Source organism: Agelaius tricolor, unplaced genomic scaffold, assembly GCF_023055355.1.
Source record: "Agelaius tricolor isolate 1412-34295 unplaced genomic scaffold, bAgeTri1.0.p SCAF_1, whole genome shotgun sequence".
In the NCBI taxonomy this organism is placed as follows: Eukaryota; Metazoa; Chordata; class Aves; order Passeriformes; family Icteridae; genus Agelaius; species Agelaius tricolor.
The window spans coordinates 68,915,808-68,928,713 of NW_027269261.1; the positions used below are offsets into that span (position 1 = coordinate 68,915,808).

Genomic DNA, 12,906 nt, shown 5'->3' on the forward strand with positions numbered 1-12,906 from the left:
AAAGAGTTTTGTATACCTCTGGAGAAAAAGAATGTATAAATTCAAACACATTTCTTTCTCCCCCTTATTAATACAGTGCTGTGTATAATATAAACAATTTACAATGGTGAGTGACCCCTGTGAGTGTATATACATGTGTTCCCAGAGCAATTCAGATGCATGGCAGTCTCCTGCTGCCAAGGAACAACATGAGAAGGTTGAAACAATACACCAGGGAAAAAGTGTGTGGAATTCCATGGTACTGTTACAATTTCCCACATGTTCAATCTGACTCAGAACCACCTCATACAGAAAGCTGTGTGTTAGTAATAGTAGTCAAACATTTGTAGCTCCAGAGCACAAATGAGCCCAGTAAAACTAATCCCAACTACTAGTGGGCAATTAGGGCACTAATACACTAAAAAAATGATGGAAGCTAATACTGTTTAAACCACATAGCAAGAGCTAGGCACTAGTACACTCTTTGCAGGCTTGTAAAGTGTATAGCTTGTAAGAGCCCAGAACCCCTTGCTCTGCCATGTGTTACTTTTGACAAGTCATAAACCTTTGCCCTCAGTTTATCTCTTCATAAAATGGACTCATAATATTCACATACTTTCTTTGTTGCAACCACTATCAAGTTTTCAGTTATTCAAATACATCGAGTCAAGTTCCATGGCATATTTCCTACCATTTTTATTTCTGTGGGAAGAAGAATGTGCAGCTGCTCAGCACAGGAAAAATTATATGGCTTGGCCATTGTAATGTGCTTGGAATTGGCTGGTTTCTGCAGAACACATATAGGCTTACTTTTTAATATTAAATTTTCAAAAGTGGTTTCAGACTCCCAGGCATTCCCAGCTATTCTCTTTCACATGCACAAGGCCTTTGGCTCATGGGATCATGGTCCCCTTCGTGACAATGTCAAGTGACAGTGATGCCAAGGGGAAACCTCTGATGGAAGACTTGGGAACAAGACAGCTTGTCACACGTCTGCTTCTGATGACTCTGGTCACCAGAGAGCTTCTGGAGTAGAATATATGAGTTAGGAAATTATTCTATCCTCAGGTTACAAACACAACAGAAGAGCTGTTTCCTGTCTTCTACAAAAATATGGCTGAAGTCAAGGGTTCAAGACAAACAAACAAACTCAGAAAATTTACAGTATCAGGAAGAAATGATCTGAAAGTAAATGTACATTCCTGATTGGTGTTTCTTCTCTTGGAACCAGCTAGGTAGTAAGAAATAAAACTAAAAGCTAAACCCTAATTTACTGTTTGAGTTCAAATTGCCTTTTGATAGCTTATCTGAAGGATTTTAAAAGCCACTAAGCTCAGGTCATTTACTTCTGAATAAAAAGGAACAGTGAAAAGGCTTAAGAGAAATAAAAGTGAAAGGTAGAGGAAAAGTATAGAATGAAAAGGAGTTTTAAAGGTTTGATAGCATAAACCAGACCCAGAGATGCCCATGGGGACTGCAGTAACAGGACCTTCCTGAAGATTCGGAAATTTCCAGAGAACTTTGGAAGAGTAATGAAATTGGTAAACAGAAAAATGTGACTGAGAAAGCCTGGGAGAAGAAAAGCTTAGAGAGAGAAAGATGTAACTTTAATTACAGCAGGAAGAAGCACATTAGATTAATTAATTAATTCAGTTTAGGAAAAGGTGACTTGATGGTTGGTAATGTGACTTGTATTAGAATCAGTGGAAAAAGCAGCCATCCCCAAGCGCTGGAGAAGGACATGTACATATCTGGACAAAGCCTGCCAGGGCAGAAATGAGTCAATACCTCTATATCTGGGAGTTCCTGTGAAGAGATAGGACCATGTGGTATGGAGAGCTCACCATTCTCCCTATTCTCAAATTTTAAGGCCACCTACTCCAATAAGTCTTGCAGTGGAAACCACCATACCTGGTAGTTAGACAAGATTTCCTGCATTCAGTTATTTTTTAATGAGCTGTGGGATAAATCTGTATTTATCCCACTTTATTATTGTTGTTATTCTCTATTTCCATGATTAGGAACTTGCTATCTCCCTATTTCTAAGATGCAATCGTATTATAAAGTTTCATCACATATGGACTCTCCACCTTAACCAGGTCTTACCTTAATCTTGAGCCACAGATACAAACCATCTTTAGCAGCAGATCTTTAGAAGAACTGATCTTCCCCAAAGTTAAAGTTTTCGATATCTCCATGTTTATCAACATAATGGAAGTATTTGGACATTAAAAAAGACATCACTTTTCAAAGTTAACTCTGCTAACAATGCTGGAAGCTATAATAACATGAAAGCAATAATAACACTGTGTTTGGTTGGTAGAAATTTTTTTATAGTTTAAGTAATAACTAAGCTGTAAGACCTGAATAAATAGACAAGACAGTAAGAAAAGGAAAAAGTACTCTGCTTCAAAAGGGATGAAAATAAAGGGTTGGGCCCCATATGATGCTCTGAGGCCATCATATTATGCAAATCCCTCAAATCAATTTGACAAATGTAGTTCCCACAGCATACAAATTAATGAAATTTTCATTGGCCTGTGCCCTAAATTCAAAATCAAATAAAATTAAACCCTTTTTAATGATGGCTTGAGGTAGAGTGCTCATATCTTTAATTTCTGCTGATATATATATCTTGAGGTTCTGTTTCAAAACTTCTCTCAGCTTATTCATAGAGTGCAAATCAAATCCACGAGTCATTAAAAGCTGATTGAATGACACAGTCAATGAATCAACAATCTCCTTAGGTAACCAGACAGAAGAAATTATTGCAGACAGGGCCTTCCTTGCATAGATGTCCACATAAAAACAGTACAGAAATCAGTGATGTGACCCTGTGACTAAAACTGAAGAGACACACAGTCCATTTTGTTAGGATAGAAAATCACCCAAGTGTTAGAAGAAGAATAGCCAGCACAGTGTAAGCTCTACTAATGATATATTAAAAGAGAGATGTCAAATAATGCTTCATTTCAAGGACACTATCTGGTGATGCACATAAGGCCAGTAGGGGAAGAAACATCAATTTATCGTGCTGATCTTGGACTTTGGATTTTTAACGTATTTTTCTCAATCCTGGCTATGAGAAGAAAATTAAGTCCCTTTTCAGGCTCTAGGCTTTGATTTTGGAAACATGTGATGTTAACTGGGTGAAATTGCAAGAGACTCAATTGGCCATGTGCAGGCCCGGGGATGTGTATTTTCCCGGCATAAAGCCCATCATGTTTTGCTGCTAGTAAGATAGGAAGGTATGAAAGGAATGTTTTACCTCCTTCACCATTCCCCAGACCACACCCCACCACCTACAGCTGGCCTGTTTCTTTAGAGCACCTCCACTGAGGGCTTCACATTTCAAATTCAGACATGGGAGTGGTCTTCAAATGACTGATCATCAGAAGGGCTGTGATGGTCACCTCTGAAAAGGGTGGCATATAGAGGTGGAACAGCTTTTCTAAAGCCATAAACTGTCACACTTGCATAGGATTGTGCAAGTAGTACAATTCACAGGGCTTTACCATGCTTAAAAATTTACACAGTCTAGGGAAGCAAGTTGCTTGAGGTGACTGCAATATATTATGGCAATGACTCCAAAAGAACACAACAAAATGGATTGAAAAGCTGAAAGTTCTTTCAAAAACACCAAGCTGTTTATCCAGGCAAAATTTTTGTAAGACTGAGTTATCAGTGTCTTACATGAGGTGTCTACTGTTAATGGAGATTAGATTTTCCTTGATGCATGAAAACACAGAACAAAAGAAGTTTGGAGAAAGCATTATAGCAGAAGGTGAAGGTAAATTTCTTGCTGTCTTCCTAGAAATCTCTAAGTAGTTTGTTATCATTTCTGTTCCATATATTTGATAGGTCTTTATATAAGGCATCCAAATACTCATAAGGAAATAAATAAATAAATAAATAAATGTGACCATTTTGGAACAGGAAAGACCAAATGATCCTAACAGTGGAGAGGATAAATCCACCGGTATTCTTTCCAGCCTTTTATGGAATTTTTTACAATAGAGCATATTGTCGTGTAAGTGATTTGTGTTTAAGCATTTGGGTTTACAGCTGAGTGGAAAGGTTGGAACAGATTTGGCAGTTCTGCCCAAGAGGATAATATGTTCCACATGGTTGCCAAGGCTGGTCTGGAGAGCTGCCAGTGGATCTACAACCATCCATCAAGCATGAGCAAAAAGCAGTAGGGAGCTAGCAAAACTCCCCAGCTCGTTAGGTACTTCTGCCTTCACAAAGAGCCTTGCTGCTTATACCTCACTGCTTCTTTCTGCAAAGATGGGCTGCAGATATCTATACACATTGGTGACATATGTTTGAAAATCTGACCAGAATGCAGTGATTGTCAAAAAGATTAGTGTTAATCAACAAATTTTCTCAGGTATCGATATTTTCCTCCCTCTTAGCTATGTTTAAAGTTAGTATTTGTTGTCCCTCCCAGTTTACTGTTGAAAACATGCGACAGTGATCCCCAATCTGCGAACACTTGTTTCCACTCCTGCACAGCCAGTGTAAGAGGCATGAAGGTAATCGGGCCAAGACTGCAAGGAGGGGCTGCTGCTCTCCCACCTGCTCAGCCACATTTGTCACAGTTAGATACACCAAGTGATGGGTTGAGAAAGTAGTGTGCCAGGTGCTTTGGCAAGGCATCATCTCCCACTTCACTAATACAGGACAAGGTCTATAAATCAAAACTTTGACACAGAGGGGGTATTTTGACCCAAACCACATCAGGAAATTAGTTATGTAGCTGTTCTCTTCTTTTTCTTTTTCTTTTTTTTTTTTTTACTTAGACAAGTGTCTTTAGTGAAAAATTGCACAATACTTTGTGTTTACTTTAAGTGCCTCATCTCCTTCTCCCATATGAAATTCTGAAAACTAATACTGCATCTCACCCACAGTGGCTGGAGAGAGAAAGCTTGAAACCCTAAACCTCAGAGATGGAAAAGATAAAACATGTACAACTCTTGGCTTTCAAGTAATTATGATGCACTCTGGTTTTATTACTATTATTTTGGAATAGCAGCAAATTCTGGTGTGCTGGCAGGGGCCATGCTATGCAGTTCTGTAACCTCAGATGTGAGAGCATATATGAGGGGAAGTCTAAATCTACCTCCAAACAGAGACTGCCCAGCCATGTAAGCCATCTGCATCTCTTTACCTATACAATTTATTTATCCTTGTGCAATCTCCTGCATTAACAGTTGGTAAAAGACTGTCTCTCAGAAGGACAAGTAATAAGGGAGAAAAAAGGTAAACAAACAGACAATTCCTAATACATTGCAACAATAACTGTTTTCATCTCCAAAGTAGCAAGATTGTCAACGTTGAAGGACTCTTCCAGATTTCACAAACAATATTTAACACCCTGTTATTCTGGGGGATTTTATTTGTGGTTTTGGAGAGGTGGGGGGGTTGTTGTTGTACTAACTTAGGAGAGGCAGGGCTGAGTATTAACTTTTGATTGCCCCTGGAGTGTCTCCATACCATCCAGCATCAGGTGTCTAACAGGTGCTCTGCAACACTCTGTGGCAGGTCCTGTCTGTCTTCAACTTTAGGGGGTACACAGAAAACCAATCTGCTACCAGTTTCCTATGGAGAAGATCCAGACTGCCTAAATTGCACTTTGTTATCCCTCAGATGAAGTAATTTCCCTAAAACTGCACAAATGGCAGATTTAACAAAGCTGGTGCCTTTGAAGACCATCAGTATGAACTCTTTTCTTGCAAGTTCAGGTTCCTAAGTGAAGGTGGGGCAGATTCATGCCTTGGTTTTTCAGTTATATTAATTTACACAAGCATGCTTGTCTGGTGCTGGGAAACTTGTCCTAGTACTATTGCCTGAAGAGAAACAACAAACTTTTCATTATTATTTCTGCACAAATGTATGAACTGAGAACTGCATCATATGAAGTGTTCTGTGGTAGTTCCAGCTTTCCTTCCAATCAAATGGGTCTAGGAGCTCGGTGCTGACAATCATTTCCAAGTAACACCACACACCCTCACCCCCACTCATAGCCCCATTCCATGTTCTTTTCATGTGTGCACTTATAGTTACAGTAAGAACAGTAAGATAAAAATGCTCACACTGATTGTTGGCACTCAGTGAGAGTGCCAGAGAGGAGTAGTATAGGACCAGCTAAGACATTTTCTTACACAGGCAAATACAATCCAGCTACTCTGTCATCAGACAAGCCACTGGTTTACTGAAGGATGAGTGATTTCATACTGTAGACTCATCTAGAAGCCTTTAGAAGCCAAGCTGCTACTGATCATCCACTCAAAATGATCCACAGAGAAACAAAACACTTTTCTCAAACTAGCACACCAGTGTCCCCCAATGCTGAGAATCACTCATGAGCTGCAGGATGTTCTCCTGCCTTCAGATAGGTCTCTTGGGCTTAATGGACTCAGCAGTTTAGTTGTAGATGCAAAATGATGGACTATAAAATAGAAGGACACCTTTTCTATCACCTTAAAAATATGGCTCTAAATACACACAGAAGATCTGTCTTGCTAAATAAGATAGTCATTTTTACATAATCACTAACCAGAGAAAAACCACAAATGTGCACTCAGATAATGGAGCATCTGTGGTAAGAGAGCCCTTTTTCACTTCCCTTCACTTTAGATACAAAAATGCAGATTTGAGGAGCAACATTTGCTGTCTTGCTCTGTTCATTGCAGTTGTATTTGAGCTTTGGAAAGCAGGAGCAGATTTACTCTGTTAATACCCATGTGTTGTGAGCTGAGGACAAACAAGGGGAAGCGAATTGATCAAACACAGTGAAGGCTACAATCAAACACACCCAAGGCCTCTGCCAGTGCTTCAGACACAGGGTGGCTCAAGCACTTCAAGTGCTCAGTGCCCACGTTCTCCTGTCTCTCTGGTGGTACATTACCATCATTTTTTCATTGGATAATGACAAATGCAAAATATCTTTAAAACTGTATTAGCCTTCTGGCTCTCACCACATGCCCCGTGGTTAGTGCCCTTCTTTCCTCCTCCTCCCCTTCCTCCTATTCAAACTTTCTCCTAGTATTCTCTCGTTTTAGAGGCCCTTAATTAAAATAACCTTCTGGTTTTCCATATACTAAATATTTTATTCCTTACAGCAAATATGACTAAGTAAAACCACCTTTAGCTCTAAAACTACTAATGGCTAATCTAGTTAAAGATCTGTGGAATAAAAATTTACTTTTTTTTCCTTTATCTCATCACATTCTACATGTTGTAGTGTTGTCTGGCCAAACGACAGCCTTGCACAAAGAATAATTTCTGGGCAATGAGTTCTCTATGAGTATAAAGTATGCAGGAAGCAAGACAAGCAAAGTCTTCTAGAATCAAAATGGATCTGAGCCTATAAATAATGAGTCCTAATTGGGGATCCTTTATGGAATTCAAATAAGAAATACTGAGTAAAAAAAAACAGATGTGCTTTCACAAGCAAAACCAAAAACATCAATGTTGCCAGGACAAAATTCTGCCACTAAATCAAAGTCACAGCATGAGGATACAAAACTAATTTAGGAATGCCTGTGCAAGTGAAGCTTGACTATTTATTTTCATTAAATGTCTTCTCTGATCACATTCCTCTCTTCTCATACTCTTTCTTCAAAGAGCACACCATGTTTGGAGAAGAAAGTGAGTGTCAAATCTGCAGGGGCTGCTGCAGGTGAACAGTTGGTTGGCTGGGCTCCCTCACTCCACCCCAGGGCTGTTGAAGATATTCCAGCCACAGAGCCACCCAGGTGCCCCTTTCCCCAGGCTAAGGAGCTCCCTCCCCTTTGGAGCACTCCTGAAACCCCACACACATCTTCCCTGTCAGCTCCTAGCTCCTGGGCCAGGCAGCACAAGAGCTCCCATGCAGGGCCCCAGTGGATTTTTCTGCAGGGCATGTATGATCTCCAGCAAAGGCAATGGGAGGTCCAGGCTAGGAGAGAACCTAGACTGGTTCCCATTTCTGAAGTCTCAGTTTCATACTCCACCATCAGCCACAAATGCTGTATTAGGGTGTGTCACAGGGTACATACCTCTTGAGTTCTTGGAATATCCATTTATAAATCTGTTGCCCATTAATTTGTCTAAGGAATCCCTTTTTGTCCCTGCAAGTACTCTCACCTCCTGGCAAAAAGTAGCAGCAGTCTATGTTCTGTGTAGGGAAGCACCTTTTCAAATCATTGCCCCTCAGTTCTTGTGTTGCAGAATTTGGGTGAGCTATTGTATTGCATACAGCTTATTTACAAACTTTTGAATTATACATAACCCAAACACACCCTCCTGCCTTTCTGTCCCAGCTGAGCAGCCCTACATTTTCTGTCTCTGTAAGACACTGGTGAATACTGAACATAACTCATATCAGCACCAAGGTTTAGGTGGTGATCTGAACAGTGATTCTTCCCATGCTGAAAAGTTACTGTTCCATCCTACCCTAATTTCTTACCCTGTGTCAGCTTTCCATTTGCAAAAGAAAATTTTTTTCAAGTATCCTGTCAACTTACTTGGTTTTTTTGTGGAAATCGTGATAGATTACATCCTCTGATTCTCCTTGCTTATTTGCACCATTATTCAGCAGATAGTGAAACAGGAATTCCTGAATCAGTTGATGCTTATTCATATACTCAGAGGTATTTTTCTTTATTATAGACATTGTCATCTTCTCAGGGATGGAAATCATATCTGTCAATATGCAGTTTCCATGATCCATGGTATTAGCTCAGAAGAGGACAAAATCAAGGATGCTAGCCCAAACCTACAGCAAATATGCACTGACAGAGTAGTTCTCCACATATGTCTGCCATGGATCTATTTCCTTGCTGTCTCAAGCCTGGCATAGCTGCTCACATCTGTACTGTGTCTATACAAATTGCTGTAATGGGAGAGTTCTGATTCAAGGACGCTAAAAATCTCCTTGCACAGTTGCAAGAGTGGGAACCCCCTCTGTATCCTTCCTACTCTTCTAAAGTAGCTTGGTGAGGCAGCTCCCTGTGCTCTTTTCCAGAAGCAGTCTTGCTGAAGCCTGTGTCTTGGCTCAAGTCTGTTGACAATATTTACCAGCAGATATCTTTTCTTTAGTTTTGGAGTCATTAAAGGGGATTTTTTCCCTTTTGGCACATGCAGGTCAAAACAGGGCTGGCAGCTACACCTGAGTAGCTCTGGCACTTCTGCTCCAGCACCTTCCAGCCTCATATGTATGTTTGGTCCTGTAAAACCCTTGCTGCTGGTCACTGTAATCATTTATAGTATTTTTATTTGCAGCTGTGCTAGCTTGTTGTGTTAGTTTGTTTGCCCAAATCTGTCAATACCTTGCAAGGTCAAGGTGTGGCATCAGCCACTCATCTGCTTGGCCAGGTCTTCAGCTAAGTGATCTTTTTCTGAATTAGGCAGCACCTCCATTTAACTTTCACCATTCTGTCTCCCTCCTCTGCAGGACTGCCAGAGGAACACAACGGGACAGCACTGCGAGCAGTGTCCCGATGGCTTCATTGGCGACGTTGTCAGGGGGGTGCCCACCTTCTGCCAGCCCTGCCCCTGCCCCCTGCCAGCACTTGCCAAGTATGTAAAGAGTCTTTGCTTCTCTTCCATTTGGCTTGCATTTGGCCTTTTCCAAGGTGGGGCCAGCATCCCTTCCTGGATGCAGGAGACAAAGGTTGCTGCCCTTGGCAAACACAGGGGTAAATGAGAGGACTACCATCTGCTCATGTTTACAACCACAGGAAACAGCATTTCATTTAGAAAGTGTAAAATATTTTTAAATGCTCATAACAATTCTTACCAAGAAGGAGGAGAATGAGAAAGTTCAAGTTCACCCTTTTATGTGGAAGAGATTATTCAGTTGTCTGTCTACTTTTTAAAATCCCTTAAAGAACAATTCTCAAGAAAGGTGGCATCAGAGATTTATGTGGTTGAGACAGAAAAAAAAAAGACAGAAAGTTCTATCCATGTCACCTGAAGGGTAAAACCAAACACAAAAAAGCCTGAGTTTGCAGTCCCCTGAGTCTACAGCAGCTGGATCTGGTTAGCACAGTAACAGTTCAAAGGAAAGTGTTGGAGCATCCTGTGATAATTACAGTGCTCCTTTAGCTGATGCCCAGCTACTTTTGGGTAAGAAACTCTGAAGCCTGACAGAAAACCAAGACCAAGTCAAAGAACTCCAGACATTGTGTGCTTTGTGTCTTCAGGAAAAGAAAAAGAAAAAGAAAAAGAAAAAGAAAAAGACTAAAAGCCACAAGAAGCCATTAGAAACAATTAGTGGCATGTCAGTAATGCAGCTGAAAGAAATTATCAGCTTCCTCTTGCTCAGATTCATGCTCTGGGAGAGAGGTATCTATGTGAATCCCACCACAGGGAGATGCTTGTAAATGGTTGCCAAGAGGCTGGCGCTGGTTTTCAGGGAGCTAGCTATTAGTGTTGTTTCCCATCCTGCTTTCAGCAGGATGTCACAGCAAAGGGAATTTCATCCTTACTGTATTTGTTTGCTGTTGCTATAGGATTACTCATACAGCCTTAAGGTGGGATGGGCTCCATTTTGCTCAGCTTCTCAGGGCTCAAACTGGAAAAGGAACAAAATCACTCTGGCCAAATTCCTGCAGATCTCTTCTTGGCCTTTGCAGTGAGCTGCAGACATGTGAGAAGGGCCATGGGGTGAAGAAGAGCTATTGTTGAAAAACTTCAGCTTTGCCTGGATTACAGAGAAAATCCTCCAGAGACAGTGGAAGAACCTGGCTTTGCTCACATCTAAAAAGGCTTAGGAGTGAACAAGATGAAGCAAACTATTCCTTCCAGTTTCAGTAGCAGCTGTAATGCCTGAAAAATTAGAAATACAACAGTCAGGAGCAGTGCTTTTTTCCTTGGCAAAGTGGCTTTTGTAACCTGTTGGACACAGAGCAGCCACCTTGGTGTAAGAAGCTGTTCTCTGAGCCACCACCTGGGCTGCACATGCCTGAGGCACTTCCACATGAGCCTCAGGCTCTACCAAGCCGGGTCAGTCAGGCAAGGTCTGGTCTGTGCTCCCTACAGCTCGATTTGACACAGGGTGACTGGGTCTGCATTCACCCAGACAGCAGCCCAAAGGCTCTGCAGAGGTGCTCCCTGAGAGCAGGGAGCTGGATGGTCCAGCAGGTCACTGAGCAGGGCTCAGTGCAGTGGGGCCAGCAGGGACTATGGCTACAGCCTTTCTCTGACAGTGCTGTGGGAGATGGCAGCAGAGGCCAAGGAACATTCCTAGTTTCAACATGCTCCTTAGCTAGGGATATTATGCCTCTCCTGTTCCAGAAGACTAGGGAGAAGGAAACCCCAAACCCAAAACTCAGCAGCATGGGGTTGGGAAGGGAGAATAAATGTTGCAAGAAATCTGAATGCAGATGCCTCAGTATTAGCAGCAATATATGACTTGGACTTAATCAGCCTCAAGGGTCCCTTCATCTCAGAATATTCAATGTTCCATGAATGGTCTCTCCTTTGAAACTACATCAGTAAAAATCCACTGTGCTTCCTTGGTTTTCCCTCAGAAAAGTCCTGAAGGTAGTAATTAAAGGAACGCCCCATCCCAAGTTGCTTCATACCCCTGTTTAAATAATGTGCAGAAATTGCCTGTTCAGCTTCTTGCATGAGACAGACCTGACCACAGAAATAGTCTTCAGCTGGGGCTCGAACAGGCAAAAAAAAAATTGAGCAACATTAAGCTTTACCAAAGCTTAACTAAATTCAAAGAAAAAATGTTTTTCATTAGTTGGGTTTTTTTCAATTTTCCTTCATTAATCCTACTACATATAAAGAGTAAGGCAAAATAATAACTCTACCAGAAGGAGAGAAGCATTAAATGGCTTAAAAAACATCCAAAGGACACTGTTTTTTACCCTTTTTTACTTTGGAAATAGAATACCAAATCTGTAAACTGACAGACTCACCAGATAGGTATTTTTTCCAGGAATTCATCAGTGTCTCTAGATTTTCTGACCAGGCTGTCTTCATATCTTCTATCCTGGGAACTTTTGGAGTAACTTTTGGACATTACACATGAAGTGTAATCTCATCCCTTTGGAACAAAAAAAGGAGGATGGAGGTTGTGTCACAGTCCAGCAGATGTTACTTCTTTTCAAACCCAAGGGAATTATAAAGCCTTTTTTCTCCCTAAAAGTTCACAAAAAGTATAAAACTTGAGGAAGATTTCAGTCCTACTTCATAACTTAGATCCACAATGTGGTTTTTGCAACTACGTGAAGGAATTAGACTTGGTTAAAGAAGAGGAAGCCTGCCAAACTATTGTGACTTTCTCAACATGTTCTTGTAAAAGTCACACAGCAGTTAATTTGTAAATTCTGTGAGCAGAATCTCATTTTATATTCTCTCTGGTTATACCAAATATTTTAAGACTGCAGAGATCCAGACAGATTTTTTGCCTCTGGTTGTCCAACCAGTTGAGAAACACTGGCAGGAACTGGAATTATGCGGGAATTCTCATCAGCTTTCAAAGCTATTTATTCCTGGAACAAGCAATGCATGGATCATGCACTTTCCCACTGCTCTGAGTCTTTTGTCCTGTGTGAAATGGATGCAACCCAGCCACAGCTGCCCAGCACCATATGACTGAGGAGTTGTGTTTTAGCAACCATGGGCCTGCAGCTGGAGACTGCTGCCACTCACTACTCTGGTTGCAATCTAGTGCTGGGAGAAATTTATTCACACATATTGCAAACTAACTAGAAACATCTTAGGACCGTATCTCTTTTTTCCTGTAAATGTATTTAAGCCACGTCCATCACTGTTTTTGAAATACACATAAAATTTGCACTTTTCACATCTGGCTACTGCTGTTTCTTGGGTCTCATATTTATTTGAATATTTTTTAAATCCCAAAAATATGAGAAAACAAAGGAATTCATGATTTAGAATCACAGCAGTAGAAATTACAGCCCA

General features: G+C 40.9%; 1 protein-coding gene across 1 annotated transcript in view; it reads left to right on the forward strand.

Moving 5' to 3' along the window:
- LAMA4 (laminin subunit alpha 4) overlaps positions 1 to 12,906 on the forward strand; it is a 97,869-nt gene that overhangs the window by 22,765 nt on the left and 62,198 nt on the right. The window contains exon 3 of the mRNA XM_071438323.1: positions 9,419 to 9,543. Coding sequence (XP_071294424.1) covers positions 9,419 to 9,543 — 125 coding nt within the window. The remainder of the gene's footprint in view (positions 1 to 9,418; positions 9,544 to 12,906) is intronic.